The sequence below is a fragment of the Elephas maximus genome, chromosome 1 (genome assembly GCF_024166365.1).
Source record: "Elephas maximus indicus isolate mEleMax1 chromosome 1, mEleMax1 primary haplotype, whole genome shotgun sequence".
In the NCBI taxonomy this organism is placed as follows: Eukaryota; Metazoa; Chordata; class Mammalia; order Proboscidea; family Elephantidae; genus Elephas; species Elephas maximus.
Genome location: NC_064819.1, coordinates 184,179,216 through 184,206,945, shown reverse-complemented (window position 1 = coordinate 184,206,945; position 27,730 = coordinate 184,179,216). Strand labels below are relative to the sequence as shown.

Genomic DNA, 27,730 nt, shown 5'->3' with positions numbered 1-27,730 from the left:
ACAGTGGGCACGTCCCTCCCTGTTTCGGTAGCAGTAGCAACATCAAATAAAATGACATTGCTTTCCAATGACATGTCTCTCATGCCTATGCTTGAAAATCTTAGCCTTTGGTCTTTTAAAGTTAATGAATAAAACTGAAGTCCTTTCTTAGCTCCGCTTTCCTTTAAAAATTGAAAGAAGATATACTTATCTCTAAGACTCGCACAATCTCACGTTCAGAGATGTCACTCTAAGACTGTTCTGATGATTTTCACTCCCTTTCATCATTCCAGCCACTCCTCTTGTCATTCAGACGTGACAGTTTCCCAAATGTCGAATTCATTTATTTACCTCCAATCAACACATTGTCCAAAACCTTTTTCTCGTACAAATTAAGCAACTCTTGTTTTAATTCTGATCTAAATTGGAGGGATACAAATGGTCTGCTATCTTTTGGTTTTCATCTTGCCTTGGACAATTACAATTTTTCTAAAATTTACTGTGTGCATGTTTGTCATCAGCCTTTATAATGCCTCTCATTTCCTGTTGATTTGGGACCAAAATAATGGGAAAATAAAAAGAAGTTCCTTATAAACAGGTAATTTTATTCAGGATTAGATCTGTCCACTAATCTGGCTAAGCAAGTTCAAACAGCATCTGCTCAGTAGCAGAATTCACAGGAAAGCACACCACTTTTAGAATATCCACTATAACTACAATTTATTTACCAACTCTTATATTTTGATACTGTGCACATTATAGTACATGTTTTAGATTTTTTATAATTTCAAAATTAGTTAACAAAATTGAATTACTACAGGAAATCATTAAACATTCTTTCCTACCCAGGAAAATCACCATCAACAATTTGAGACCTAATCCTCTCCCTTGCATTTTCTTGTTTATTCTTATACTAAAATATATACGTATATTTCCAGAAATGGGATAACAGCTATACTGCTTTGTTATCTGTTCTCCCACCCTCCACCACACCAAAACATCCTTCCATACTCTTCAGAAGAACAGTAGGTTTTTAAACCTCAATCTGGGGAAAAAAAAAAAAATTCATCTCATAAAGTGTTTCCTTTCAGAAATATCTACGGTAAATCCGAATACCTACCAAACATGGCAACTCAAACAGAAAATTTGAATATATTGCTCAGTGAGTATCTAATCCTCCTTAAATGATAGCGTTTCAAACGCTCAGAGAAAATAATGAATTCTCTCATCATTATGGCAAATAGGCAGACCACAGAGGTGGCTGTAAGAATTCACACGTATGAGCACTCCACAAGGATTCAACACAAAGTTGTGAGGAATAATTGCTCTTTGCTCTCTTTTCCTATCCCTTCTTTTCACCCCATCACCCTTCCCTTCTACATTCCTGACACAGCATCCAGATTATTTTTCTATGTACAAGTTACATGACATTTCTCATTTTAAAAGTTTAAAGTCTTTGCAAGAGATTATCTTCTTAAGTACAGCAACAGTATATGATTTATTACATTTCATCCCATTTAAATGTTCTTTTAAATAACGAGGAACTTGAATACATAGAACATGCTTGTATTTAGATGACATAAAAATTTAGCAAGAAAAGCTATCTTGTCTCAAGTCTTCTTTCTCTTTCTCTCCCTTCTTTTTCCCATTGTGGTAACCAGGGCATAAGGGCAGCTGGAACATGTGGCTTTTTATTTGATCAAGGGTAATGATCAACCAAGCCCAGAGGAAGGCAGGCCAGCTTTCCCAGTTCACCTGCTAAATAAAATCTTTTTTACGTGCTCTCCAAGTGTGAGTCCATCTACGCCCATTACAGAAATCGAGGCACTAAACACAACAAGAACAGAACATTTAATGTTGCTTCAAATACACATTCATAGGGACTGCCACTCTATGAATGCAAATATTTCCTGGACGCATATCTGTGAATCTAAATAGTCATAGATTGGTTACTTGTTTTTTTGTTGTTCACTTCACTTTTTAATTTTAATTTTTTATTTTCTCCTCCTACATCATCATTTTTGTCTTCCTATTTGTCTTTTTCTTCTTTAGATTTTAAACAGGGGGCATAATTCTAAGGGTTATATCAAGAATGGCAAAACATGCATATGTACTCTGTAATATATGTTTGTTAGTAATATTTTCCAAAACAAATGTTCTCTGCGAAGAAGAACTGCAAAAAGAGAAATTCATTCCAGGGCTCCCTAGGTATTTGCTACCCTAATATGTTTCTTCCAGCACTATAAGGGAAATTCATACAGTAATTTAGAATTTTCTATGGATCCTGATGATTTTTAAGATACAAGTCATTCACCTGATGTCAGTACATTAGATCTCTGGAGTTTCTGATATAACAAACTACTGAACACTGCTGAGCTTCCAGGTTATTCTGAAGCTGCAAGCCCCTTTCTTGCCAGTGGCTGATTCTTTGTGCTGTTTCTAGGGCTCAAGGCTCAGACTTTCATTGGTAGTAGAGCTCTCTGTACAGACAAGCACCAGAAAATAAAATGAGACCACTAGCCAATGGCTGCTGACTCCCAAAACCCAATATTCCCACCACTCAGGTGCTTAACTACGTTCTTGGTTTATATATTACTTCAAAAAAAGTTTTCTAGGGCTGCTGTTGGAAGGTAGTGATGGCTCGTTGTGGCATAGGGTCAGCAGATAAAGAATTGCTATATCAGCTATGAACATCAGAAGGGAAAGGTAGGACAAGAGAAACAGGCTTAGCCTTTAATAGAAGTCGCTTGTCATTCTAACAGAGCTCTTTTTGATATTGCTATTTTCACATTTTGGCCATTAATTTTATACACATACATGAAATCAAGAGACATATCATTAAGTTTTCAGCTTGTAAGAACTACCACATAATAAGCACAGCAGGACAATTTTACTGCATTTCTGACCTTCATGATATCTTCCACATCACACATGGGATGGATGAGTGAGTCTGAGGCGTGGGTTGGAGATCAGGAACGGAGTAAGGATATTTACTGTACATTTTACTAGATAATAAACGAGTTTAATATGTGCATTTAGACTAGTGTAAATGTGTCTGTGGCCTGTTATTGCTGTATCAGAACTTCCTGCTTCACCTAAGGACCAAGAAAATAATATATCTTTATGTGTTGTCTGTGTGCACAGGTGTAATGCAGTTGTATACAACCTACCCTAATTCAATTCAGGAAGCAAGGGTATTCCATGACATGTGCACTTTGCAGAAATCTCCTTAGCATGAAGATTTTGTGGCTGCATTGCTTTGATAATTAAACTTGCTTTTTTTTGTGAGGAATATCAAATCACAAGGGGGATACAATTAAGAAAGAAAGGCACAACCAAATAGAGAAACCTTTCTGGTGTGGATTCTGCTTTCACTCACCATTCACCAAGGCCATCCCATTTTGCTTCTGCCAGGATTTTGAAGGAGAGCTTAGGAGAGAACAGCTCAAAAATGATGGATTGTGTTACGGATCTTGCCAAAGCAGGTAAATACATAGTGAAGGGTGCGTGAATAGAGGGTCATGGTAGCGAAGTGAGAAAAGAAACAATAACAGGTCCCGCTAATGCAGCCAAACCTGGATAAAGACCCCTCTTCTGGTATGCTACAGCATCCATTATTGCCATGTCTCCTATACCACCAATACCTTCCTTTTTGCCAGGCGTTTCTTCATAATCTATAAAAAAAAAAAAAAAAACCTAAACCCATTGCCATCGGGGCGATTCCAACTCATAGCTACCCTATAGAACAGAGTAGAACTGCCCCCATAGGGTTTCCAAGGAGTGGCTGCTGGATTTGAACTGCAGACCTTTTGGTTAGCAAATGAGCTCTTAACCACTGTGCCACCAGGGCTCCACTTCACCCCTATTGACCCTCACTTATTCTTGAAACTTTACTTCTATTTCAAGTTGCAACTATCCCTTTTCTCTGCTTCCAGTTCCGCTCATCAATTTCCTTCAAGGTTGCCTTCTCTTGTGTCTTCTCTTTAAACATAGGTGTTTCCCAGGGCTCTGCTTTTGGCCAGTTGCTCTGCCCAATCTGTGTAGTCTCCCTGGGTAAGACTTTTAGAGTTTTAACCAACACTTTATGTTAACGACCATCAAGTGCATGTTTCCAACCTTATAGCTCTTCCAAGTTTCAAACTGGAAATAAACCAATCCCCCAAATGTACCTCAAAATTAATTTGGGTAAAATTTTATGCCTCTTGTCACTCTTCACCCTTATATCTTTCACATAAACACTATACTTCCTCCTATCCTTCTTACCTCCAACTCCATTCTTTACATCTAATTAATCTAGTCACTTTTTTTTAAAACCTATCAAATTTAGGAAACCCTGGTTGTGTAGTGGTTAAGTGCGCTACACTATTGCAGTATTGCAGTATCTTCCTCACTGATGATACAAACTGTAGTACACCAAGGACTAAATACTGTTTTTCTATGATACATGAGGCTTCTGCCCATGAGTTACGGTACTTCCGCAGAAACAGAAACACCAAGACCTGCCTCAGAGAAACCAGTTCAAGCAGGAGCTAATCTCCTTAATATAACTTGGAAAAGTCCTCAATTGCTGAGCATTGTTGCCTGTACTGACTCTTGGACAGGAATTGGGTTTTATCCCTTGGGAAGGGATAAGGGAAGATGTGTCTGAATCATTCCTTTTAACTAAGGGAATGTGTGATATATCTAGCCATGAAAGCAGAAGGCAGATGAGTTGCTAGGCTATTGAGAGGTGTGTTTGCATGGAGAAATAATTTCAAGGGAGGAAGCCATGTGTTTATAACCTCATCAATATTAACTGAACTTGAGAAAATGAATTGTGACTTTGCCATTGATAGTGGATCAAATCAGGACCTCTATAGTACCTGACATTTATTAAGCATGGCTGCTTAATATTTACTCCAACTTAAATTTTCCTTGTTTGTGTTCTTCGTTGTACAGACCTTCATCATCTCTTACCTAGATTATGACCATATCCTCACCGCTCTCCCTGTCTACAAAGACACACCAAGACACACCCATAGTTAATCTTAACGCCAATGGGAGTTCATGGTTTCAGAAGGCCTTTTTGATTTTTAGGCCAACAAAGGTATTTTTAGGCCAACAAAGATATTTTGTGAGAGCCTTTTTACTCTGTCTTAAACATATTATAAAGCAGTGTCTCCTAACACTCAGCATGAATAGACACGTTAATATATTGCATGAAGTTATCGTGAGGATTAAATGAGATCATATTTGTAAAACCCAAAACTGACATACAGACAATGCCCACTGATAAGGATTATTAATATTTTGGAAGAATTTCTCATTTAAGGATATTTAAACAATTGAGTAATTTCCTCAGAATTGTATTTTGAATGTGTGACATCCCTATTCCCCATCTTCACAGTAGGCAGGTAATGATCAATGTGGGAACGTATTCAGACCCTAGGCATGCCCACCCCAAAAGATGCTAGGATAGCTGAACTGAATGTTATAGTGGTTTTATCTCCTGGACATCAGACTTGCTGAAGATAACTGAGGAATTTAGTCCGTCATCTGAATGATTCCTTATATTTAAAAAATATCAAATTGTTTGTTTGTATATGTTGAGTTTTAATGAAAACAATGCTGTGGTTAGAAAATATGCTGGGCCACATTATTTTAAGTAAATTAGAAATTCATTATCCTTTTTTAAGCTTAGAAGCTACTTAAATATCCAACAGGAGGGAACTGCTTAAGTTACAACATATCCATATGATGAAATTCTTTGCAGCTACTGAAGATCTTCTGTCAAAGAAAATTGAATAAAAAATGTTTATCATTTAATACTAAGTGTGAATCAGTATGCACAGAATGATGCCACACTTTTGCAAATATAAAACATTTTGTCATATTAACTTGATATCTTTTTTTAAGAAACAAAGTGTTTCTGAACAGATAATCAAACCTCATGCCTTCTCCAATCTCATCTCATTCCCCTGCCTTCTGCACCAGCGATAATCACTATACCAAAGATGGTATTTATTTATTATGCTTTTATTGAATTTATACTTTTTTATACTTTTACAACATATGTGTCCATAAACAATTAGTGTTTTTTATGGTTTCTAATTTACATAAATATATTTATTCTTTTGAGTTTGCTTTTTTCAACATCATCTTTTCAAGATTTATCCCTATTGATAAATGTAGATTTAATTAATTGATTTTGCCTGAAGTATAGTATTCCATTGCATGAACTTATCCATTTATTCATTGACTTATTTATCCATTGACCTACTGACAGTAATTTAAGTTGGCTCTAGTTTTTAATTTGCTATTAAAAATAATGCTGCAATGAACATCCTACCTTTTGTCTTCTTGAGCAAAAGCGCAAGCATTTATTTAAGATGTATACCTTGATCCCATGACTTACAAAGGCATCTTCCAGACCTCCCTAATCAATCAATCCACGCATCAATCAATATTTGTTGAGGGCCTAGTCTACTAAAATAAATAACTATAGTTCTTAGAGTCCCCTTGTGTTTCAACCCTGTCTATTATTCAAAACTAAGGAAAGTCTAAAGACAAAATGAAAAATGAAAAAACAGCACAACCTTTCCCCAAGGAATGTTTCAGATTGGTGCCTATCCCAAGGCAAGATGGGCCTCAGTGAATTTCCATACTATGTGCAGTTCTGGTTCCCTGTTTTTTGGGTTTTATGTGCAGTTCTGGCTCCCTGTTATTTGGTACATAGCATCTTGAGCAATGGATCCAAAGGTTCTTGTTCTGAATTTAAAACTACTTTATTCCTTACATCCAATTTTAATTAAGCATGTATTTATTGTGAGATTACATCAATAAACCTGACAATTGCCTCAGGCATCTCGGAGCCTAGAATCTAGTTTGTTGTTGTTGTAAGGTGCCACAATATGATTTTGACTCACAGGGACCCTATGTTACATATAAGAACTGCCCCATAGAGTTTTCTCAGCTGTGATCTTTACAGAAGCATATTGCCAGGTCATTCTCCCACAGAGCTGCTGGGTGTGTTCAAATGGCCAACCCTTTGGTTAGCAGCCAAGTGCGTAACCATTTGTGCCAATAGAGATCCTTCAGTCTAGTTTAGGAGACAAAAAATAACATGGCAAGTGTTATGTTGGAGAAGTATAGGACCTGAAAGGGGCATATAGAAGGGACACTAATCCAGACTTTGGGGTTTCAGGAGAGGCTTCTTAGGGAAAGTTCCATCTACACTGGAAGACTGTGTAAGAATCAGCCAAGCACAGAGAGGCAGAAGACAAAGTTCATTGTACTTATTCTTATGTATTAATTTTTTAAAAAACTTATTTTTGTTGTTGAGAACATACACAGCAAAACATACACTGACTGAACAGTTTCTGCACATACAATTCAGTGACACTGATTATATTCTTCAAGTTGTGCAACCATTCTTACCCTCCTTATCTGAGTTGTTTTATCTTAACTTCACCTCAGTCGGGCCTCTATCTGCCTATATATCATGGAGGTTCATCAAGGTCTATTTCCTCAGGCTTTCAATATCACTTCGTCACACAATTTAAAAGACTGAGAACTGAGCCAAAAATGCCCATTAAGTAAGGCTTCTTTCAAGATTGTTTGTGTCAAATGTTAATGTCCTGGGATATTTTAGAGTCATTAAAGCTATTGATTTAAGTAAGCATTTTCATCTTCATTGACCATTTATCATTCATATTCCTACACTTTATATTCTGGCCACAAAACGTAATGTAAATTCCAATACCTCTGTAGTGATTACTTTTGTCATCTAAAAATTGTGTAAACCTTCCAATTGCAGATAAAATTTCAAATAGCATACAAATTATATTGATTGGTATTGGACACAAGATTAACAGATGAGGAAAATGAGTCTTAAGGAGAAAAAGTAAAAAAACCCTAGGCCTGTGGGAAAGGGTTCCGGCCTTATTCTGAAATCGAAGAGAACCCAGAGAAGGATCTTGAGCAAAGGTGCAGTATGCGTTTAAGAAAGATCCTCCAGGACCTACGATGCAGAGGGTGGGTTGGGTGGGGCTAATACCATAAAAAAAAAAAAAATACCATACTCCTGACAAAAGACCTAACTTTGCTGCAGGGCATTGTACATGAGGGTGAAAAAGACGAGAGCTCAGAAAGATAATTAGAGGGGGTAATCAAGTGACTAGAAGAAGGACCAGTGAGGAAGAGTTTAGGATGACTCCTGGATTTCTGGTTTCCTTAGAAGAGGGAACATATGATGAGAATGGAGTCTGAGAACATAGGAAATGGTTCCAGGTCTGTAAGCACAGAGCTTCAGATGCCTGTGGAACACCTTGGGGGAGATGTTCAATAACTGACATTTGGATAATCGGCTTCGTAGTTTGGGAGAGTGCTCTTGGCTGGGGGGAAGATTTTCCTTAAAATAATAATAATAATAATAATAATAAAGAGAACAGGAAGCACCTTGTCCTTTATGCAGTTTTGAAGGCTTAAAAATGTTTAATACATATTTCTTCGGTTTGCAAATTAGCAAATATTCAAGTGTCAAATATTCTGTAGCCAATGATTTCCTGTTGTAAACTTAACCATTTGTATTTTAAAAGATACTAATTTAATTGACATTTCAGAGGGAAGAAAATTAATCAACAAAGGATAATTTATTCCTAGTAGATATTTTCATAGAAAAAGTCTCATATTTTTATGGTTATTCATTAAGGTCTGTGAAAATAAAGATAATCAGACTGAAGCACTGACATTTCCCCTACTAGAATTATTGATTAATAGTGGGAAAATTTGCCTTATTATATGAAACAAGTAAAATATGCCTAAGTATAAATTATTTTCAAATATTGTTTGTAATCTTGTTTTAATATCTAACAATCAGACCATATTGTGCCCCTTGAGTGTTGCCTCTATGAAACCATATTGGAGTAGTTAATGATTTACTACATTTTGCTTTTTTCATTTGCTTTTACATTACAAATTCTTATTTAATGAGGCTGGTTTAGGTTATTTTATTAGACAACTCTAGGAATAGGGCTGTCAATGTTACATTGCTTCAATAATACTACTTATTCAATAGGGTTTGAATAATAATTACAATGATAATTTGTAAGTTACCATTTATTGGGCCTATGCAATAAGTCAAGAACCATGCCTTAAATTAGTTTTTAAGCCTTAGCTCATTAATCCTCATCCTTCTGTGATAATATTATTAAGGCCATTTTACAGATGAAAACAGATGTTTTTATATATGATTGGCTTACTTTGGACACATCATCACCAAAAGACCACTCACTGGAAAAGAACATCATGTTTAGGAAAGTAGAAGTCCAACAAAATTTGTGAAATTGATTGCAATTAAGAAACAATTAATTGAAACTGTGAAAAGAAGTGAAGGCTGTGCAGAGAAATTATAAATTGAAGACATGAAGGTGTGTGAGGGGTTATGGGGGTGAGGTGGGGAGAGCTGGTCAGGGAAGCTTCTTAGACAGCTGAGACCTGAAGACTGGGTAGGGAGTAGGTGGTGGTAGGGAATGAAGTTGGGGGTGAGGTGGGGTGATCGGGCAGACAGTGTTCACAGCAGCAATCCAACATGTGAAGAATCTATGGCTGGGAGTAAAAGATGAAAGGTATGGTGAAGCATGGAGAACTAGGAAGAGTTACCAGAGTGAGTGCAAAGAGATGTTCCTGGGACTTTTTTTTTTTTTTTTTAGTATATATATATATATACACAACAGCCAAAACAATGAGCTAAAACATACCAACGATCATGAAGAAGGTGCAGGAACAGGCAATGCTTTTTTCATTCTGTTGTACTCATAATGTCACCATGAGTTAGACCTGTTAGACAGAACTGAATCTGGGATTCTTGGGGAGATGTCTTTCCTACTCCTCACACACCCTATCTGAATCTTTCCACACTTAGAGTTACTTAACAAAAATTTGTGATTGGTTTAAGACCTCATGGTCTCAAACACAGGGCATTCAGGAAAAGCCTACACGGGAGTATCACTAGGTTGAGCCACTTAGCACTGAAACATGTGCCAAAGACAAGTTATTCCTTTTCTTTTCTAGAGATCATTAGTCAGTACTTGGCCCCTTTTCCCTTTCACTCCCTGAGAGGCATCAGAATGTGAAAGAACCGCTAATAAACCAAGAGGTCCAATGTAACCTCGGAGGATTTTTCTACTAGCTTGATGCCCCAGACAATTGGATACTCAGGTTTCTGTGAAAATGCATCAGGTACATTTTCTAGGTGAAGTTTCTTTGGGTAGCCAAGAACTGACAAGAACATATGAATTGTGCAGAAGCCAGACTATGTGTAATACTCCAAAAAATAATGAGGGGAAAACAGCAAATCAAATAGTACAAACATATTAAAAACCCAAACCAAACGCATTGCCATGAAGTTGATTCCGGCTCATAGTGACCCTATAGGACAGGGTAGAACTGCCTCATAGGGTTTCCAAAGCTGTAATATTTATGGAAGAAGGCTGCCACATCTTTCTCCTGTAGAGTGACTGCTGGGTTCAAACCACCAGACTTTCAGTTACTAGTCCAACACTTAACCACTTAGCCACCAGGGCTCTTTATACATACCTGCTCCCCCAAATTACAAGGCAAGAAAACTTTCCAGTTTTTAATATAAGATATGGAAACGGTTTCGTTTTTCACGAGATCATGTGTAAAGCATTAATAAGCTAAAGTACGCAAAGCCAAATGACAAACCCACGAAGCTCATATTTGTCTCAGTGTGTTTAAAGATGCTTGAAGGCTGTAAATCTCTGACTCTCATTCTGACTATTGATTGGTAAGATCATCACCCTTGTCTTTAACTAATAAAAACAATGGTTTCTCTTTACTTTAGAGGAGGTATCATATTGAGTAGTTAATTTTTCACTTTTGTAAATGTGTTCCTCACCCAATTCTTACTTAGAGGCGCTAAAACATCTATATTAAGAAAAGAGGTAAAGTCACCACATCACACTGAGAAACCCTGGTTCTGACCTTCTCTTCACCCTTAGTTCCTTTCAACTTTAGGGTTAAAACCAATCATACCAGCAATACAGAAAAATGCCACTTAAAAGTAATGTACACACTTGTCCTTAACCTTCTACTTAAATGTATTTTTCAATAGAGAAAATTTGGAATTGAATTTATGGAAGATGAATAGAGAATTCTATTAAAACATGTTTTATCAGCTGAAATCATCAATTTTTTTTTTTAAGACTCAAAACCCTCATGGAGAATTCCCTGAGATTAAGTTTCCTTAAATATGTGTTGTCAGTTTATAGAAAAAAGGTTTAGAAGCTATTTTCAATTTTGAAATCTAGGAAAGCAATGCTGTTTTCATCTTGAAGATGTTTCGGCATTTCAATTTATAAAAATCTCAGCTTGACATTTTTACCAGGCTCATCTGATTCTTTACAGACTTTCACAATCTTACAATGTTATCATGCTTTACTAATAAATAGAGCCCTCATGGCACAGTGGTTAAGAGCTCAGCTGCTAACCAAAAGGTCAGCAGTTTGAATCCACCAGCTGCTTCTTGGAAACCCTATGGGGCAGTTCTACTCCATCTTACAGAGTCACTGTAAGTCAGAACCAACTCGATGGAAATTTTTTTTTTTTTTTTTTTGAAGTAGGGAGTTATCAATAAGTAAGATTGTTAAACCTTGAAAGTCCCAGGAATATCTCTTTGCACTCACTCTGGTAACTCTTCCTAGTTCTCCATGCTTCACCATACCTTTCATCTTTTACTCCCAGCCATAGATTCTTCACATGTTGGATTGCTGCTGTGAACACTGTCTGCCTGATCACCCCACCTCACCCCCAACCTCATTCCCTACCACCACCTACTCCCTACCCAGTCTTCAGGTCTCAGCTGTCTAAGAAGCTTCCCTGACCAGCTCTCCCCACCTCACCCCCATAACCCCTCACACACCTTCATGTCTTCAGTTTATAATTTCTCTGCACAACCTTCACTTCTTTTCACAGTTTCAATTAATTGTTTCTTAATTGCAATCAATTTCACAAATTTTTGGCCTAAGTTCTGTCTCCCTTTGTAAAGTATAAGCTCCGTGAGCGGAGGAAACTTGTCTGTTCTTCTTATCATTGATGTAAGCAGACATAAGCTGTTAGCATGTGAGATGAAAGGAAATATCTCCTGGGACCTGAGACACATTCATTCCTTACCAAAACCACACCAGGCATAAGAACATTACCAAGACTACTCAAGCGATAAATAAATGTTAAATTCATTGAGATTAAGTGAAATATTTGTCAAGAATGAGATAAAAGCTTTCAGTAAGACCGGGAGCCTAGAAGTATAATACAATTATATGTCCAAAGCTTTCCACAATATTGAATGGATAGAGAGGCTTTTACTAGAATCTTATGATATGACCAGTAAGACGGTCAAACTAATAAATGGTAAATTTTATCCTCATAAACATCTGCATGAATGTGACTGAAATTATAGATATTAAAAGAGGTATTTTGAGAATAAATCAAAGATTGCCCCAGGTGGATTAATTCTACAAAGAGCTAAATAAAAATTATTCTGTTCATTCTGGAAAATGGGTTATTGCTGTAACGCGGAACATTTACACCATAGTACTAAACCATAGTACTATGTACCCCAAAATCAATAAAAATTAAGTGCTATTTAGAGAATTTTGATATTGGAAAACTACTTGAAAATTTTTGTATCTATCAGAACAGAAATGTGACCTCATTTTGTGATTAAGTATACCTTAAAATTAGTGAATGTATTATTCCTCAGAGTCCATTCACAGCTTTCAATCCTTTCCACCCACTGCTAATGCCTATAATCAAGGACTAACTGAAATTTATCCTCTTTTCATTTAATCAGCGTGTTATTGGAATAGACAGGCTGTGTTCTTTGCCATTTTCAAGCTAAAGAATTTAATTTAGAATTCAATAACTGAATGAGATGGTACAATAACCCTTTATATAAATTCATCATTTCTTATCTTTCCCAAAGAACAAAATGTCCTGTATGCCATAATCACTATTGTTTACTTTTCTAGATGGTTTTTATTTAGGTTTCTATAACTCACCCCAGATTGTAAATTTGCCTTCAAAATACAATGTGAGCAGTTTACTATTCCAGGCCTTGTAACTGTTATTTTGACACTTGTGTGAGAATTAATCTCACTCCCTGTTGTGTAGAAATCTGAGTCCCTGTAATATCCCTTTCCAGGGGGTTCAGACTCTCATTTCAGTTCTCTCATTTGCCTTGTGCTTCTTTGAAGAGTTAGAGTTTGGGGTTCTGGTTTCAGAATCCGTTTATCTCAATGGTTTTTTTAAGGGGGCTGGGTATGAGAGGATAATGCACTGCCTAAGTTGGCTTTCAAGAATGGGCAATGTTCTTTGTCTTATTTTTATCACCTGCACTTGTCTGAGCACAAATTCAGTGATTCAAAAATATAATCAATGATTCTCTAACTCACCGTTTCTCAAGTTTTTCTGCAGAAAAGGAAACACAGTTGTGGGCCTGGGAGTGTTGTCAAAGCAGCTGTACTCCAAGGGACTAAATAAAGATTAAGTCTATCAAGAGCTCTAAGGGCAAATTCAAGTGGGCAGTGGAGACATGGGCACTGTTTCCCACTGGGCAGGACAGCCTAGCTGCAGCGCTGGTGTTCCACTGCAGGCCTGGGAACCTAGCATCTCAGAGTCCCATAGAGAGGCCTACCCATTCCTGGAGTCTCTGGGTGGTATGAAGGATTAATGCACTCAGCTGCTAGTAGAAAAGTTGGAGGTTTGAATCCATCCAGAGGCTCTTAGAAGAAAGGCTTGCAATCTACTGAAAAATCAGCCAGTGAAAAGTCTGTGGAGCACAGTCCTCTGACATACCTGGATCAGCCATAAAAATAGGAGTTCCTGATTTCCCTGTAAGGTTGGGAATTCTGCAGCCCTGCCTGCATCCCTGCAGGGTGTTGGTCAGGAGGGATTATCAGTGGCCACCACTCTGGAAGATGCATAACAACTCCAGTACTCTTGGACCCCATCACTCATTCCACTGTTTACTCATCTCACCTACCTGAATGCCTAGGTATTTGCATTTGCAACGCCTGGTATACCAAAGCTCACGCTTTCTGATTCAGTTTAGGTCATAATCCCAGGGCATTAAAGAGGCCTGTGGGCTTGATGAAAAGAACAAAGTCCAGAGAGTCCTTTATCTATATCCCAGTTGGGAATGTGTAGACCTAGGTCCAGCATGGAGATCAATGAAAGTCCCTCCACAACTGTACAGTAACACCCACTTACCTGCAGTTTGAATTTCTTCAGTTTCAGTTACTTGTGGTCAACCGAGGTCCAACTGGCTCAATGATCCAGGATCACCCAAAGCAGACCACATTCACATAACTTTTATTAAGTTTTAATGTTATAACTGTTGTATTTTATTATAAGTTATTGTCGTTGATGTCTTATCGTGCCTAATTTATAAATTAAACTTTATCATAGGTATGTAGGTATAGGACAAAACATGGTATATAGAGGATTCGGTACTATCCATGGTTTCAGGCAACTACTGAGGGTCTTGGAAAGTATCCCCCTGCAGATGAAGGGGACTACCATATTCAGCTTACAGTATGGTCAACATATACAGGAGCTCACCCCCAAAAAAGAGCCCCTCTATTCTGAATGGTATATCTTGTGGGGTTACAAAGGTCTGAAATAAATCAAATCCTGGTGCTGGTGTTCGCTGCCGCTGAGTTGTCTCTGACTCATGGCAACATTATGTACAACAGAATGAAACATTGACCTGTCCTACAACATCTCCACAATCATTGGTTGTTTGAGCCCGTTGTTGTGGCTACTGCGTCAACTTATCTCATTATGGGCCTCATTGTTGTAGATCTTCTACTTTATCAACCACAATGACCTTTTCTACAGAGTGGTCTCTCCTGGTGATGTGCCCAGAGTAAGTGAGCCAAAGTCTTGCCTTCCTTGCTTATAAGAAGCATTCTGGCTAACAAATTGGCTCAAAAATTAACAAATATCTCCTGTAAATACTGTGCTCTTTTAAAAAAAAAATCACCTATATGAGACCAAATGTTCATTAATGACTTTAAAACAAAGATGAGAATGTAAGGGGGCAAGGAAACTAGATTAATGGAAAAGGAACAACCAGAATGGAAATGAGAATGTTCACGTATTGTGAAGAATGTAACCAATGTCACTGAACAACTTGTGTAGAGACTGTTGAATGGGAGCCTAAACTGCTGTGTAAGCCTTCACTGAAAACACAATAAAATATTATTTAAACAAACAAACAAAACAAAACCCTACGGAGCACAGCTTTACTCTGGCACACGTGGGGTTGCCATGAGATGGAATTCACTCGAAGGTAACTGGCTTTTAATCCATTGCTGCCTACTGGAGCCACTCTCATGACTCAATTTCTTTCTAGCTCTGTTTCTAACCTTAGAAAAACAAATCGGGTACCTTCTGATCTGTGATTCTCTATTAATGATGTACTGGATTTTATTCTTGAAGTTGTGACAAAAGAGGCTTTTGATCTCTGAATTTTGTTCAGAATCCTCTGAATTAATGGCTGCATTCATTTGTCATTATGTCTTTTATTTATATAACCACCATAACAAGATTTGAAAAATAGTACCCTAAGAACTGCGTTATAAACCTTGCATTTTTGAACTCTGATCTCTGACCTTAATTTTGCATTTCACAGAAACGTTATCTTAAGCAGGTCAAATCTTTTATAATTGATACTCCATACTTCCAAAAATCACTTGAAGGATAATATATTTACTTTTGGAAGAGCCATAATAAAAACACACTAAAAAGCTAGGCAAGTTATTTTGCCTAAATTAAAATTAACAAAAAGAATAGCAAAAAACTCCTTGAGTGTCCAGACTTAGTTCCCCGCAGAAAACTATTCTTCGAGAATGAGTATAGCTACAGGGCGGAGAGGTATTAATTCTTCTCATGCTCCTTCTTGATAAAATTAAATATCCTGTCACCTTGAATTCATGCAGTAGCGCACTGCCACTCTGGTGGCATTTGGAAATACGGGTGGTGTTTTTGGTTGTCACAGTGTAGTCTCCATGCTTATCTGCTAGACATATGGGTGAGAGAAACAGCCCTTTCTCAGGCTAATTCCTCCCCTATCCAATCCACCGCCTCCCTCCAACTGCTGCTAGATGTTCCCTACATATCACTTTCCCCGCACCACATTTCTACTCCAAAATCTTCAGTGAGCCTCGCTTTCCTATCACATTACCCCTCATCATTATATCAAAACATATTAAAGGTGAGAGAAGTGTCCTTTTCATCTTTGCATTCTCCACTAGCACAGTATCTGACACACATGAGATGTGGAACATATATTTAATTACAGTACAATAAAAATTTTGTTTTTAGCTTTCAAGACTTAATGTCCAAACATTTCTTAAGGTTGTTTTGTTTACTATTTCAATCCAAGTCCTATTGATTTCACCTTCCTTTATACTCCTACAATATTACTAGATCAAAGAAGAGAATATTTACTTTGCTATTCTTCATGACTTGCTACTGTTGAAGTTTTTTTTCTGTGCAATTATTAGATCATAAGCGACGTACTACTGGGAACACTACTTAGAAAATGGTAGCGGCACACCCACAAACCCATGGATCACTGTTTATTGCTTGCTGAAAACAATTCTACAGTTTGTCTTTATCAAATTACACCATCATGTGTAATAGGGATTTGGAGGTTTGCAGACTCTTTTATGATGTACCTGGGTTTACAGTATAATTGAATCCTTAATACAAATAATATGAGGCCTGTCATAAAACTACAGGAGGAGCCTGCAAAGTTAATGAAGTTTCATATTGTCAACCATGAATCTTAGATTTGTCAGCCAAGACATATGAAAAAGAAACAGAGCTAGAATGATGTCGTATCAAATTGTACCATTTTATAAGCAATGAATTCTTCACTTCTACATTGGCCTTTGCCTCCAGACGATCCCTGAATACTCATTTACTCTCAATTTGTAAGCAAGGTAGTGGATTAAAGACCACTACCAAATCTTTGCAGAAGTTCAAACATCTACCAATTTCTTTAGATTTACATGCATTTGGATAGGATATGCAAATATTCTTGAATTATGGTGTTTTGACCAAACAGCTCTACTCTTGAATCTGATATCCAAAGGAGTTCTGCTCACAAACCCCCAGCATTCTTTGGAAACTGCACCAACCCTCAGAGCAATCAAGCCTTTAAAAATATTTCCATACATTATTTTATTTTTTCTTATCTTTTTTAAATAAAGAAGTGAAATCATTTATCATCTCTGTCCAGTTACACAGAAACAGGATACTGCTATGTAACAGAAATCATCACACTAATACAGAGGAGTTGAAAGTCAAGCAACTTTGGTCTAGGTTGAATTGCATTAAGTCTTGACCTTGTAAACATTTCCATAGGAGGTAGAACATACACATTTGACTTTTTGTCAAATAAGGGATAGTAAACAATGATTCTGAGATCCTAATAAATTAAGGGTATTATAAAGGCGTTAAATAAACTCTTCTCTTTTTTAGAAACTGTAGATGAACCAGCACACAATTTGTCAATAAATTACAAAGTGAAATATTAAATCGTCATAGTTGAGATATTTGCATCTTCAAATCTTCACTGATTCCATTTCATAATGTTTGAAACTATGATTAATAATGAGATCACATTTTAAGAAATTTGTGTACAGCACAAACTATGCAAGTATCTCCTTTGTCTATGGGGTTGTCCATAGTTTTGGGCCAGTGACTTGAAAAAAAAGTCCATCAATGCATAGTCCATTTTCTTTACTCTCCTGGTAGTCTGAGTGAATAACAATGTTTGGCAGTGGAAATTTTGCAAGTTTTAACCCCTTCCCAACACTGTTGGTTTAAGTCCCTCCAGCTCCAGCTGCTGTTCCCATGAACACTGTGTTGATAGGTGGCAGAGAGGACACCATTTCTCTACTATTTGCACCATGGGAATCCAGAGTTTCTTGAGCTGGATACTGATTAGAAGTTCCATACATACATTGGGAAGAAGAGGAAGGAATTGGGGTTTGCAAGCTGGATGCTGAAATAGAAAATATAATTAGTAATTGAAAATTGACTGACATTTTCTTTTCTTTACTGAATTTGAGTGTTTGTGATTTGTCAAGTAACCCTAATCTTTTCTTCCATTTTTCTCACTTAGTAGTTTCCTGTTGTTGTTGTTGTATATACTTTGAGTTGATTCCTGCTCATAGTGACCCTAACTGACAGAGTAGAATTGCCCCTTAGGGTTTCCTAGGGTGTAATTTTTACGGGAGCAGATTGCCAGGTCTTTTCTCTCACAGAGCTGCTGGGTGGGTTCAAATTGCTAAGAATTGTTATTTCTTCCACACCCTTCGGAAAGCAAACTCAGTTTCAACTTAAATTCAGACAGCTCTACAACCAAAATATGTCCCCAACCTACCATTTCTTTCCATCTGCAACGCCACAATCTTAGCCCAAACCCACCATCTTCTCCAACCTGGATGAACACATAAGCCTCCTAACTGGTCTCATGACACTCATCTCTTTCTCACCATCCACCTCCAGAAAGCAGCCAGAATGATCTTGCAAAAGTGTAAATGAGATTGTCACTCTTCTGATCAAACATTGCAATGGCTTCCCATTACTCTTAGAATAAAACATAAACCACTTGTCATGGTCCATAACACCCTACGTTAATTATTCTCTGCTTTGTTTTGTTCCATTCTCTCCTTCACTCACCATGCTCAACTCACACTAGCCTTTCTGCCTGTTGAACTTTCCAAACGTGTCCATTTCAAAGGCTGGACACTTGCTGTTTCTTCTGCCTAGAACTCCACCGTCAGACTTTCACATGGTTATCTCCTTACCACTCAACTTTCAACTCAAATGTTTCAGCCTTAGGGTTTCTTTCCCAATGACCATACCTAAAGCTACTCCTTCATTACTTTCTGCCATTTTACCCTATTTAATGATCTCCAAAGTACCTGAAACTATCTTTATAATGCATTTGTTTACATATTCATTGCCTTGCTCTCCCTACACCAGGATGTAAACTTCTTACAGGCAGGAACTCTGTCCTACTCACCACCATATCCTCCTCACAGTTTAGCTCTCAAAAGAAATTGACAAACTGGCTCTCTAACTCTTCTTTTCCTTTTTTTATGGTTGTTTTCATCTCATGGCTGTTTTTCTCATTTTTCTAACTACCATCTTCTCTGTCATTAAGAACCAGGCTTTATAACTAAGGAAAGCTATAAAACCACTAGTTGCCATCGAGTCGACTCTAATTCACAGAGACACCATGCGTGTCAGTGTAGAACTGTGCTCCACAGGGTTTTTAATGGCTGATTTTTTGGAAACAGATCACCAGGACTTTCTTCCCAGTGGCTTCCAAGTGGCTCTGAACCTCCAATCTTTCGGTTCGCAGCCAAGTGCATTAACTATTTGCACCTCCCAGGGACTCCAGGAAATCTATAACCAAAACCAAAACCAAATTGTTGCCACTGAGTCGATTTCAACTCACAGTGACCCTATAGAAGAGAACAGAGCTGCCCCATTAGGTTTCCAAGGAGCACCTGGTGGATTCAAAATGCCAGCCTTTTGGTTAGCAGCCGCAGGTCTTAACCAGTATGCCGCCAGGGTTTCCGTAGTGGGTCCCAATTATCTTTGCACTATTAACCCACTTAACTCTAGTCCCTCTTTTCACCCTGAAGCCCTTTTTGCAATTTACTTACAAGACAGTTCTGACAACTTAAACTTAGAATCTACTCTACATCCAACCTCTGCTCCATCAAAGCTTTCACTATCTCTACGAGTAAATAGAACCAATAGTAACAAGAGCAACACAGTACATTTTAGTCTTATGGTGAGGAGACTTCCTGAAGTGGAATTTTCTGCTTCATTAGAGCAACCTAGAAGCAATGACTATTTGCGGACAGTAGGCAATGAGCTGCTAGACTCTGTTCAGGGGGCATCTGCAACAGTCACAGGAAGGGAAGAAGTACTTCCTATTGAATTATTGAAAAAACACACCAAGTGAGGAGAGATGGAATTGATCTCATTTTTCCTAATGCTTCTGTTGGGTGTCAATGGCCTTTACTTACGCTAGTCTGAAATCAATTCCAGTGGAAGTTCAACCATATATAAATCGTAACACTCTACCTTCATACTTACATGAATATACTTAGGTTGTAACACAGTAATTTTAGAGATGCTCTATACGTATGGTTTTACCCTTTTTTAAACTCACTGATTTATTGAGTTCCTGTTATTATAGCCACTTTGATAGGTGTTGCTGATGTATTTAGTACAAGTTGAAGAATTTCTTTATAGTTGTTTAAAGACAGCAACCTGATTAGAAGAAGATGTTAGGGAACTTTTTGACAATAACACTGTTTTGCCCACTGTTACTTCAATTGTATGTTATAGAACAATAAAAATAGCAACATTTTCTACTGAAGTGGCCAATCGCACATTACGTAAGACTGACAAAATGCTAGTAGCCTCTGTGACAGGACATAATTTATCATTATTATTATTTTTAACCCGGACTGGCTTTGGGGTACGGATAGAGTCCACAGACACATCTTAGCACTGTCCCTGGGTCCAACAGTGAACAAGAGACAGTGAGAGAAAGACAGCAATACTGCCCTGGTAAAGCTTTTGGACTGTATTTGACAGGTTGTATTAATTTTTGAAAGCCTAACAGATTCCAGCTATTCTTTTTGGATGAATAACAGATCTAGTAGCAGGTTGCACAGTGGTATATACTGAGAGATAGTAAAACTGCTAGGAAGAAGGGTTTGGCAAGCTGCTTCTGAAAATCAGCCAGTAAAAACCCTATGGATCACAACAGCGTGATCTGCAATTGATGGTGTGGATAGTGGAGGACCCAGCAGTGTTTCACTTCTTTGTGTATGGGATCTCCATGAGTTGGAGGTCGATTTGCAGGCAGCTAGCTGCTACCACTGTATATTCAGATACAAAAATATAACTTCAGATCCAAAGTGATAAACTATCTGTGGCAACAGGAGTGCCCAGTTCACCTCAACACTTCTCCCTCCAGAGTAATGTTGCATACCTGAGCTTAATGACTTTTTAAAATGTTTTCAAGAACTACTAAAATAATTTACCTACTACTGGAGTCCGACAGGCAACCGAAGGTGATGTGTCTGCATAAAATGAGCTGGTCTGCTTTCTGCTACTGTCATCTAAAATGTTAAGTGGATCATGGATGTCACTGTAGGGAGGCAGTGAGCGAACACTGCTGATGACGGAAACATGTTGATTCACCATTGATCCAAGTCTATGTGACTCTGGGTAGTTTACATTGCTTCCATAGTATCCTACAACAGAAAGCATGGAGAATGTGCTGTTAACTTACTCTAAAGAACATTCCAGGGAGGGAAAAAGGGTCAAGGTAATTGGGTAGAGCCTTAAAGTGATATCAAATTGTAAATATTACATTTGTATCTACATTTACTATACGGTTGAAGTTAGGCTTATATAGAATATGGTTCACCATGCTGGTATCTTGTTAAAAAAAAAAAATCAGAGGCACTGTCCTAGTACTCATTTTGAGATATAGACTATGCCCCTCTCATGTCTCCCTTATCTAAATTAGCAAGATCTGCCTATGAAGAAAAAAACACTATTAGCCTCTCACAGAGATTACTCTACTTTTCAAAATCATTTTTATTTACAGATTCATGACTGTGGGAGAAAGACTGACCTACGCTTAGGAGAGAGGCATCAGAGCAGCCTATACATAGAGCCTATTTTGGTGGTTGAAGGAGTCAGCAGGTCTTCACAACCTCCTTTAACTTCCTTTGTTTTATTGCCTAACAAGGGGCACCGTTTCAGACCTGATCTTTAAAAATTTGTTTTAGTTTTCTAGAACAAACATTACTCATTAAAAATATTTTCAACTGACAGAACATTCTTCTTTTTGGCTATCAAGCTTGGTCTCAGGCATAAGATTTGATATAATATTTAGAAGAACAACTTTAATGAAGCCACAAGAATTAGGGGACGTGTTTCTGTGTGGCAAATATCAGCTCCAAATGTCTAAATACCATGATCTTTAGAAGTCTTACATGGGATCCCATGCTACTCAGCAGGGGTGGATTTCAATGTCTAATTTTGCATTATTACCATCTCAAAAGCCAGGAAAATTGCTTCAAAAATGTCAATACCATTTGGTGAATTAGGAGGCAATGCTGCTCCTTGGCAGCTGGCAGCTCCTGCATTGCTCAGGAAATTGAAACTTCCTGTATTTAGAAACTGCATACTGTGTGAATCTTGGGCATGTGAGGATGGTCCATAGGTAGAAGGTGGCCGGGAACTATAGGGAGACCCCACACAACTGCCACTGAAGAAGTCTCTAGAAAGCTGCTGTTCACTCCAGGCCATACATCGACCATGTTCGGTGCGGTGAGAATAGAGTCCTGATGGGACATGGGGCTGTGATCTAAACACAGTCTGATAGGTAGAGTTGGTCCCATAAAAGTCCTGATTGGCTTGAGGAAGAGTAGGATAAACGGGCTCTGGGTATGCTGAGCAGTGTGATGGGGCTGAAAGTACTGGGCCCACACTTGGGGGTCTCCCTGCCATTGGCCCCTGATTAATGACGCTTCCTCGGCTTGCCATGGCTGGAGAAATGGGTGGTGTCATCAAATGACCAGCACTCTGGGAAAGCTCCATTTGACCTGGAAAAAAAATTACCAGAGCATTCACTTAGTGGCCATTTACTTAGTGGCATTTTAATTAGTTATTAAAGTAGACTGGCTCACATTTAAAATACATATTTGAATTGGTTATTAATATATCTTTTTTCCAACTTGGTTCACCCCACCCTCCAAAAGTAACAGAACCGAGGAATACCAAAAATCCCAATTTTAAAAATACCACCACTATACGTGTATATTTCACAATGGTGGAGATTTCTGGAGTTTGCAGCTACTGAGGAAAGTCTGTGATGGCTCATGCTCCCACAGGAATGAGAATGGCTAGAGTTCAAGCTTGGTGAGAGCAAGGGGGTCTGCTGTTCACATTTCTCCATGATTAAAAAACAACCTGATGGTTTGATTTTTATGGTAAAAAAAAAAAATGCAGTACAGGTAGTTCCCAACTTATGTCCGGGTTCTGTTCCAACAACTCCATTGAAAGTCAGCTCTGACGTAAGTCTAATATTTCTTTTTTTTTAGTTTTCATTATTATTGCCTATTATCATTGGTATCTTTGTAAATCCCATCTTTATTTGTCTTTGTGGGTTGGCATAAGAATGATAACATCAGCAAATTATGCCATGCAACATTGCAGGTAGTACATATTACTAACGATAAGATGTACAAAAAAGACTGTCATAAGTGCAGTTCATCATGACTCAAATGCATCATAAGTTTGGGACCACCTATAATGTCAAAATGGCTATGACTTCAAAGCAGCCAATTTGAAACATCAGCAAGTACCACTGATGAGCAATGTGACTTAGGAATGCCGTTAACTCCCTGGGCTCCAATTTTCCATTGGTGCAATTAGCGACCTCAACTATAAAGCTCTTCGAGGTTTAAAGTCTATGCTTTCAATGAAGTAACGTATATACACCAACCATTTGCCATTGAGTCAAGTCTGACTGAGGGCCACCCCATGAGTAAACTGTGCTCCATAGAGTTTTTCAGTGGCTGATTTTTCAGAAGTAGATCAGCAGGCCTTTCTTCCAAGGCACCTTTGGGTAGAATTGAACCTCTAATATTTCAGTTAGCAGCCAAGCACATTAAACATTTGCACCACCCAGGGACTCCAATATATATAGAAGGACTTCAAAAAAGACACAAGGCAATAATTAGATTTAAAGTATTACCTATTAACTAGTTCAAGACACTATACATTTAGTTTGGCACAAAGGGGACCCTAGGTCAAATGGGAAAAATTATTGTAATGGTTATCTTAACTTGGCCAAATTAACTTTTTAATGGAAGAGAATAAAGTTTCCTCTAAAGTCAAAAATAACTAAGCAATCTATTTCTTTTTAGTCTTCAACATCTTAAGGATTTTTTGTAAATTTGTCCTATTTTCTTTTGCCATTAAATGAAGATAACTAATTGTTCATACTTATGATATAACTTAGCAAGATGTATACCTATGTTAATAATGGTATTAATAAAGATGTGAATGACAATTGCTGAAAATCACAACTTATTATGAAGCCAGTTAAGATAAGCTTTTTTATTATTGGAATCTAATTATTAGAAACACAAAGGAATAGGCTTCCCTAAGATTTGTCGAAGTATAAGCGGTTCTCTTGGTTATTTCACAGCATACCTGCGAGTGGCAGATTGTCTGTATTCCCAGCTGGGAATGGATGCAGAGCAGGGGTTAAACCTCCAGGTTGACTGGATGACAGAGGAAGATAGGCTGTCTCTACGTGGCTTTCATTCTTCACCGTGTCATTGGTAACTGTGCTCCCTTTATTACGGTTAGCCAGAAAGCATGAACTTGGAGAAGCAGTGAAAGTAGCTTTAGTTGCATCTGGAAAGATTTTTTTAAATGGAAAAGCTAAAATCATTCCCATGTTCCCAGTAGATTAGCCCAAATAAAAGAAACCGAAAATATTTCACGATTGAGTAATTAATCTGGAAACTCCTGAGAAATGTTTTCTGTGGGAAATAAGGCTGGCAGACCTTTGGTCTTGGCAATGGTGGTTTTGTTAACTGTGTGATCCTGGGAATAGGTGTGTTCTGATGGGCACTAAATAATCCACTCTGGAATGAACAGTCATCAAAATGCAAGTCATCATACCCCAAATGGATATGTGCCCTGCCTTCTTTAATTCATATAACCCGTTGAAAAACTCATTGCTGTCAAGTTGATTCCAACTCATAGTGACCCTATAGGACAGAATACAATGCCCCATAGGGTTTTCAAGGATCGGCTGGTGGATTCAAACTGCTGATCTTTTGGTTAGCAGCTGTAGCTCTTAACTGCTGTGCCACCAGGGCTATAGATCTTATTTTTAAACATTTATAAGGCAGTATACCACATGTGTTACTTTGAATTATATTTACTTCTTCTATTATAGTCACCTCTCCAACTGCATCAAAATTCCCAGAAGTTGTAAGACAGTACACAATACTGGGGAAGCCAGCACAACTTGTACAAGGCAAGGCCATAGATGCTCCATGGACACATCCAAACTCCCTGAGGGACTGAATTGCTGGGTTGAGAGCTGTGAGGACCATGGTCTCTGGGAACATCTAGTTCAGTTGGAATGACATAATTAATAAAGAAAATGTTCTACATTGTACTTTGGTGAGTAGCATCTGGGGTCTTAAAAGCCTGTGAGGGGCCATCTAAGATATGCTACTGGTCTCACCCCTTCAGGGGCAAGGGAGAATGAAGAAAACCAAAGACACAAGGGAAAGATTAGTCCAAAGGACTAATGGACCACAACTACCATGGCCTCCGCCAGACTGAATCCAGTACAACTAGATGGTGGCCGGCTATCACCATTAACTGCTCTGACACGGTCATAATACAGGGTCCTGGACAGAGCTGGACAAAAATGTAGAACAAAATTCTAACTCACAAAAAAAGACCAGACTTGCTGGCCTGACAGAAACTGGAGAAATCCTGAGAGTATGGCCCCTGGACACCTGGACACTCAGTAATGAAGTCACACTTGAAGCTTACTCTTCATCCAAAGATTAGACAGACCCATAAAACAAAATGAGACTAAAGGGACACGCCAGTCCAGGGGCAAGGACTAGAAGGCAGAAGGAACAGGAAAGCTGGTAATAGGGAACCCAAGTTTGAGAACAGAGAGTGTTGACATGTTGTGGGGTTAACCAATATCATAAAACAATATGAGTACTAACTATTTAATGAGAAGCTAGTTTGTTCTGTAAACCTTCATCTAAAGTTCAATAAAAAAAGAAAAAAACAATTCCCAGAAGTTAAGTACACCAATATATACCCTTAAGAGTTTTCAGTATTTTGACTATTGGTTACCTGTTGCCGTCAAGTTGATTACAATTTATAGCAGCCCTATAATAGAACTGCCTCATAGGGTTTCCAAGACTGTGGTCTTGGAAATCACCAAGTCTTTTTCCCACAGAGTGCTGGTGGGTTCAAACAGCTGAAATTTCGGTTCCAGCCAAGTACCAGGGCTCTTGTACTTTGACTATTTTATGAATAAATTCAAGAAAGAAAAATAAGTGCTCCAGTAGTCTCAGCATACTGTAAATAGCGATGTGTTGGAGGGGACTCTGAGACTATTATAAACCCACTAACACATACAGTCACAAATTCCTAGGTTTAAACAAAGATGTATGAATAAGAAGATAAACCAAAAAGCCAAACCTGTTGCCATCCAGTTGATTCTGACTCAGTGATCCTGTAAGACGGAGTAGAACTGACCCATAGGCTTTCCGAGGAGCAGCTGGTGGATTTGAACTGCTAACCTTTTGTTTAGCAGCCTAACACTTAACCACTGTGCCACCAGGGCTCCAATAACAAGATAAAAAAGACAGATATGTTAAATTACCTGAATTCTTCATATACTTGTCCAATAAATTTTGCAACTCCTGCTCTTTGTCATTATTAAACTGGGTCTCCATGGCCAGAAGAATGTATTCATCGAGGAGCATTCGGATCAAATGGAAAGAACCTTGTTTGTGGTTCAGAAACGAGAAGAGGACATTTTAAGATGAAAACCAGGGAGAGACAGAGAGGAAAGGAGAAAGAGAAGTCAAGTTATCTCTGTGACCATCTCGCAACACTTTACAAGGAGCAACTGAAATAAACAAATACTTGTTGGACTTTAAATGACCTGCTAAGACCAATATGCTTAACTTGAGTCTCTAATCTTTCTGTGTACCGCCTGCCCAGCTCACTGTGTGCACTGTCTTGCCAGCTCTTTGGCCACTAATTACATCAAAGGAAAATACGGATGAAAGTGAGACATGCTTTATGCTTTAAGAGGGCACACACTGGAGTGTGATAAGCTTTAACCTGGGGAGAACAAGCTCTACTCTGCTCTATTTCGTTTACTTTGTACTAAATAATTAGACAATGGCCAACATGATCTGGGGGGAAAAAAAAAATCATGTAAGGAGATGTTTTTTTAGCCTGAAACAAAATACTCTTTGATTTAAAAAACAAAAAAAAAAAGAATAATTTTTATGTGAAAGATGTACTGGAAAAAAAAATGTAAACTTGTTTTAACTATTCAACAGATTTCCCAACAAAAGCCTTTTTTTCATGATGAAGTTAGGCTTCACTGCTGTATGATTTAAGAAACCTTAACTATGATATTTCCAGTAATAGATTCAGCACATATTATTCATCCTTCAACATAAATTCACTGATTTTATTAACTCCACTGAAAATTAAATAAAAACAATTTAGTTAAATTTTTATTTATCTTGTGATGTGAAGATTTCTCAAAGCACAACTTTTAAATATTAAGGTATTGTCCATGACTTTAACATTCTATCTGCAGAATAATAAGAATCATAGAAATTTTATGGAAAAGAAGGTAGCAATGTTTTTTAAAAAAAGCTAGCTTGACTCAATTTGTTTCACAGGTCATACAGATCAAGAAAGATGGTTCAGATACATATATGAGAGTATATCTTCTAAGCTGCTCTTTGACTCCTGGAGTGCAGCTATGTGGTTGCCCAGAAAAGATGCAGAAATTTGCCATATTGCAATGAGTAAGGCCTTTGAAAAATAA

At 37.9% G+C, this 27,730-nt stretch overlaps 1 protein-coding gene across 1 annotated transcript in view; it reads right to left on the bottom strand.

Annotated features, from left to right (window-relative positions):
* Nucleotides 1-17,873: 17,873 nt before the first annotated feature.
* RFX6 (regulatory factor X6) overlaps nt 17,874-27,730 on the bottom strand; it is a 58,352-nt gene continuing 48,495 nt past the window's right edge. Inside the window, exons 15-19 of the mRNA XM_049875558.1 lie at nt 26,540-26,662; nt 24,319-24,525; nt 22,191-22,703; nt 21,129-21,341; nt 17,874-18,055 (exon numbers count right to left, since the gene is read on the bottom strand). Of these exons, the coding sequence (XP_049731515.1) occupies nt 17,874-18,055; nt 21,129-21,341; nt 22,191-22,703; nt 24,319-24,525; nt 26,540-26,662 (1,238 nt within the window). The remainder of the gene's footprint in view (nt 18,056-21,128; nt 21,342-22,190; nt 22,704-24,318; nt 24,526-26,539; nt 26,663-27,730) is intronic.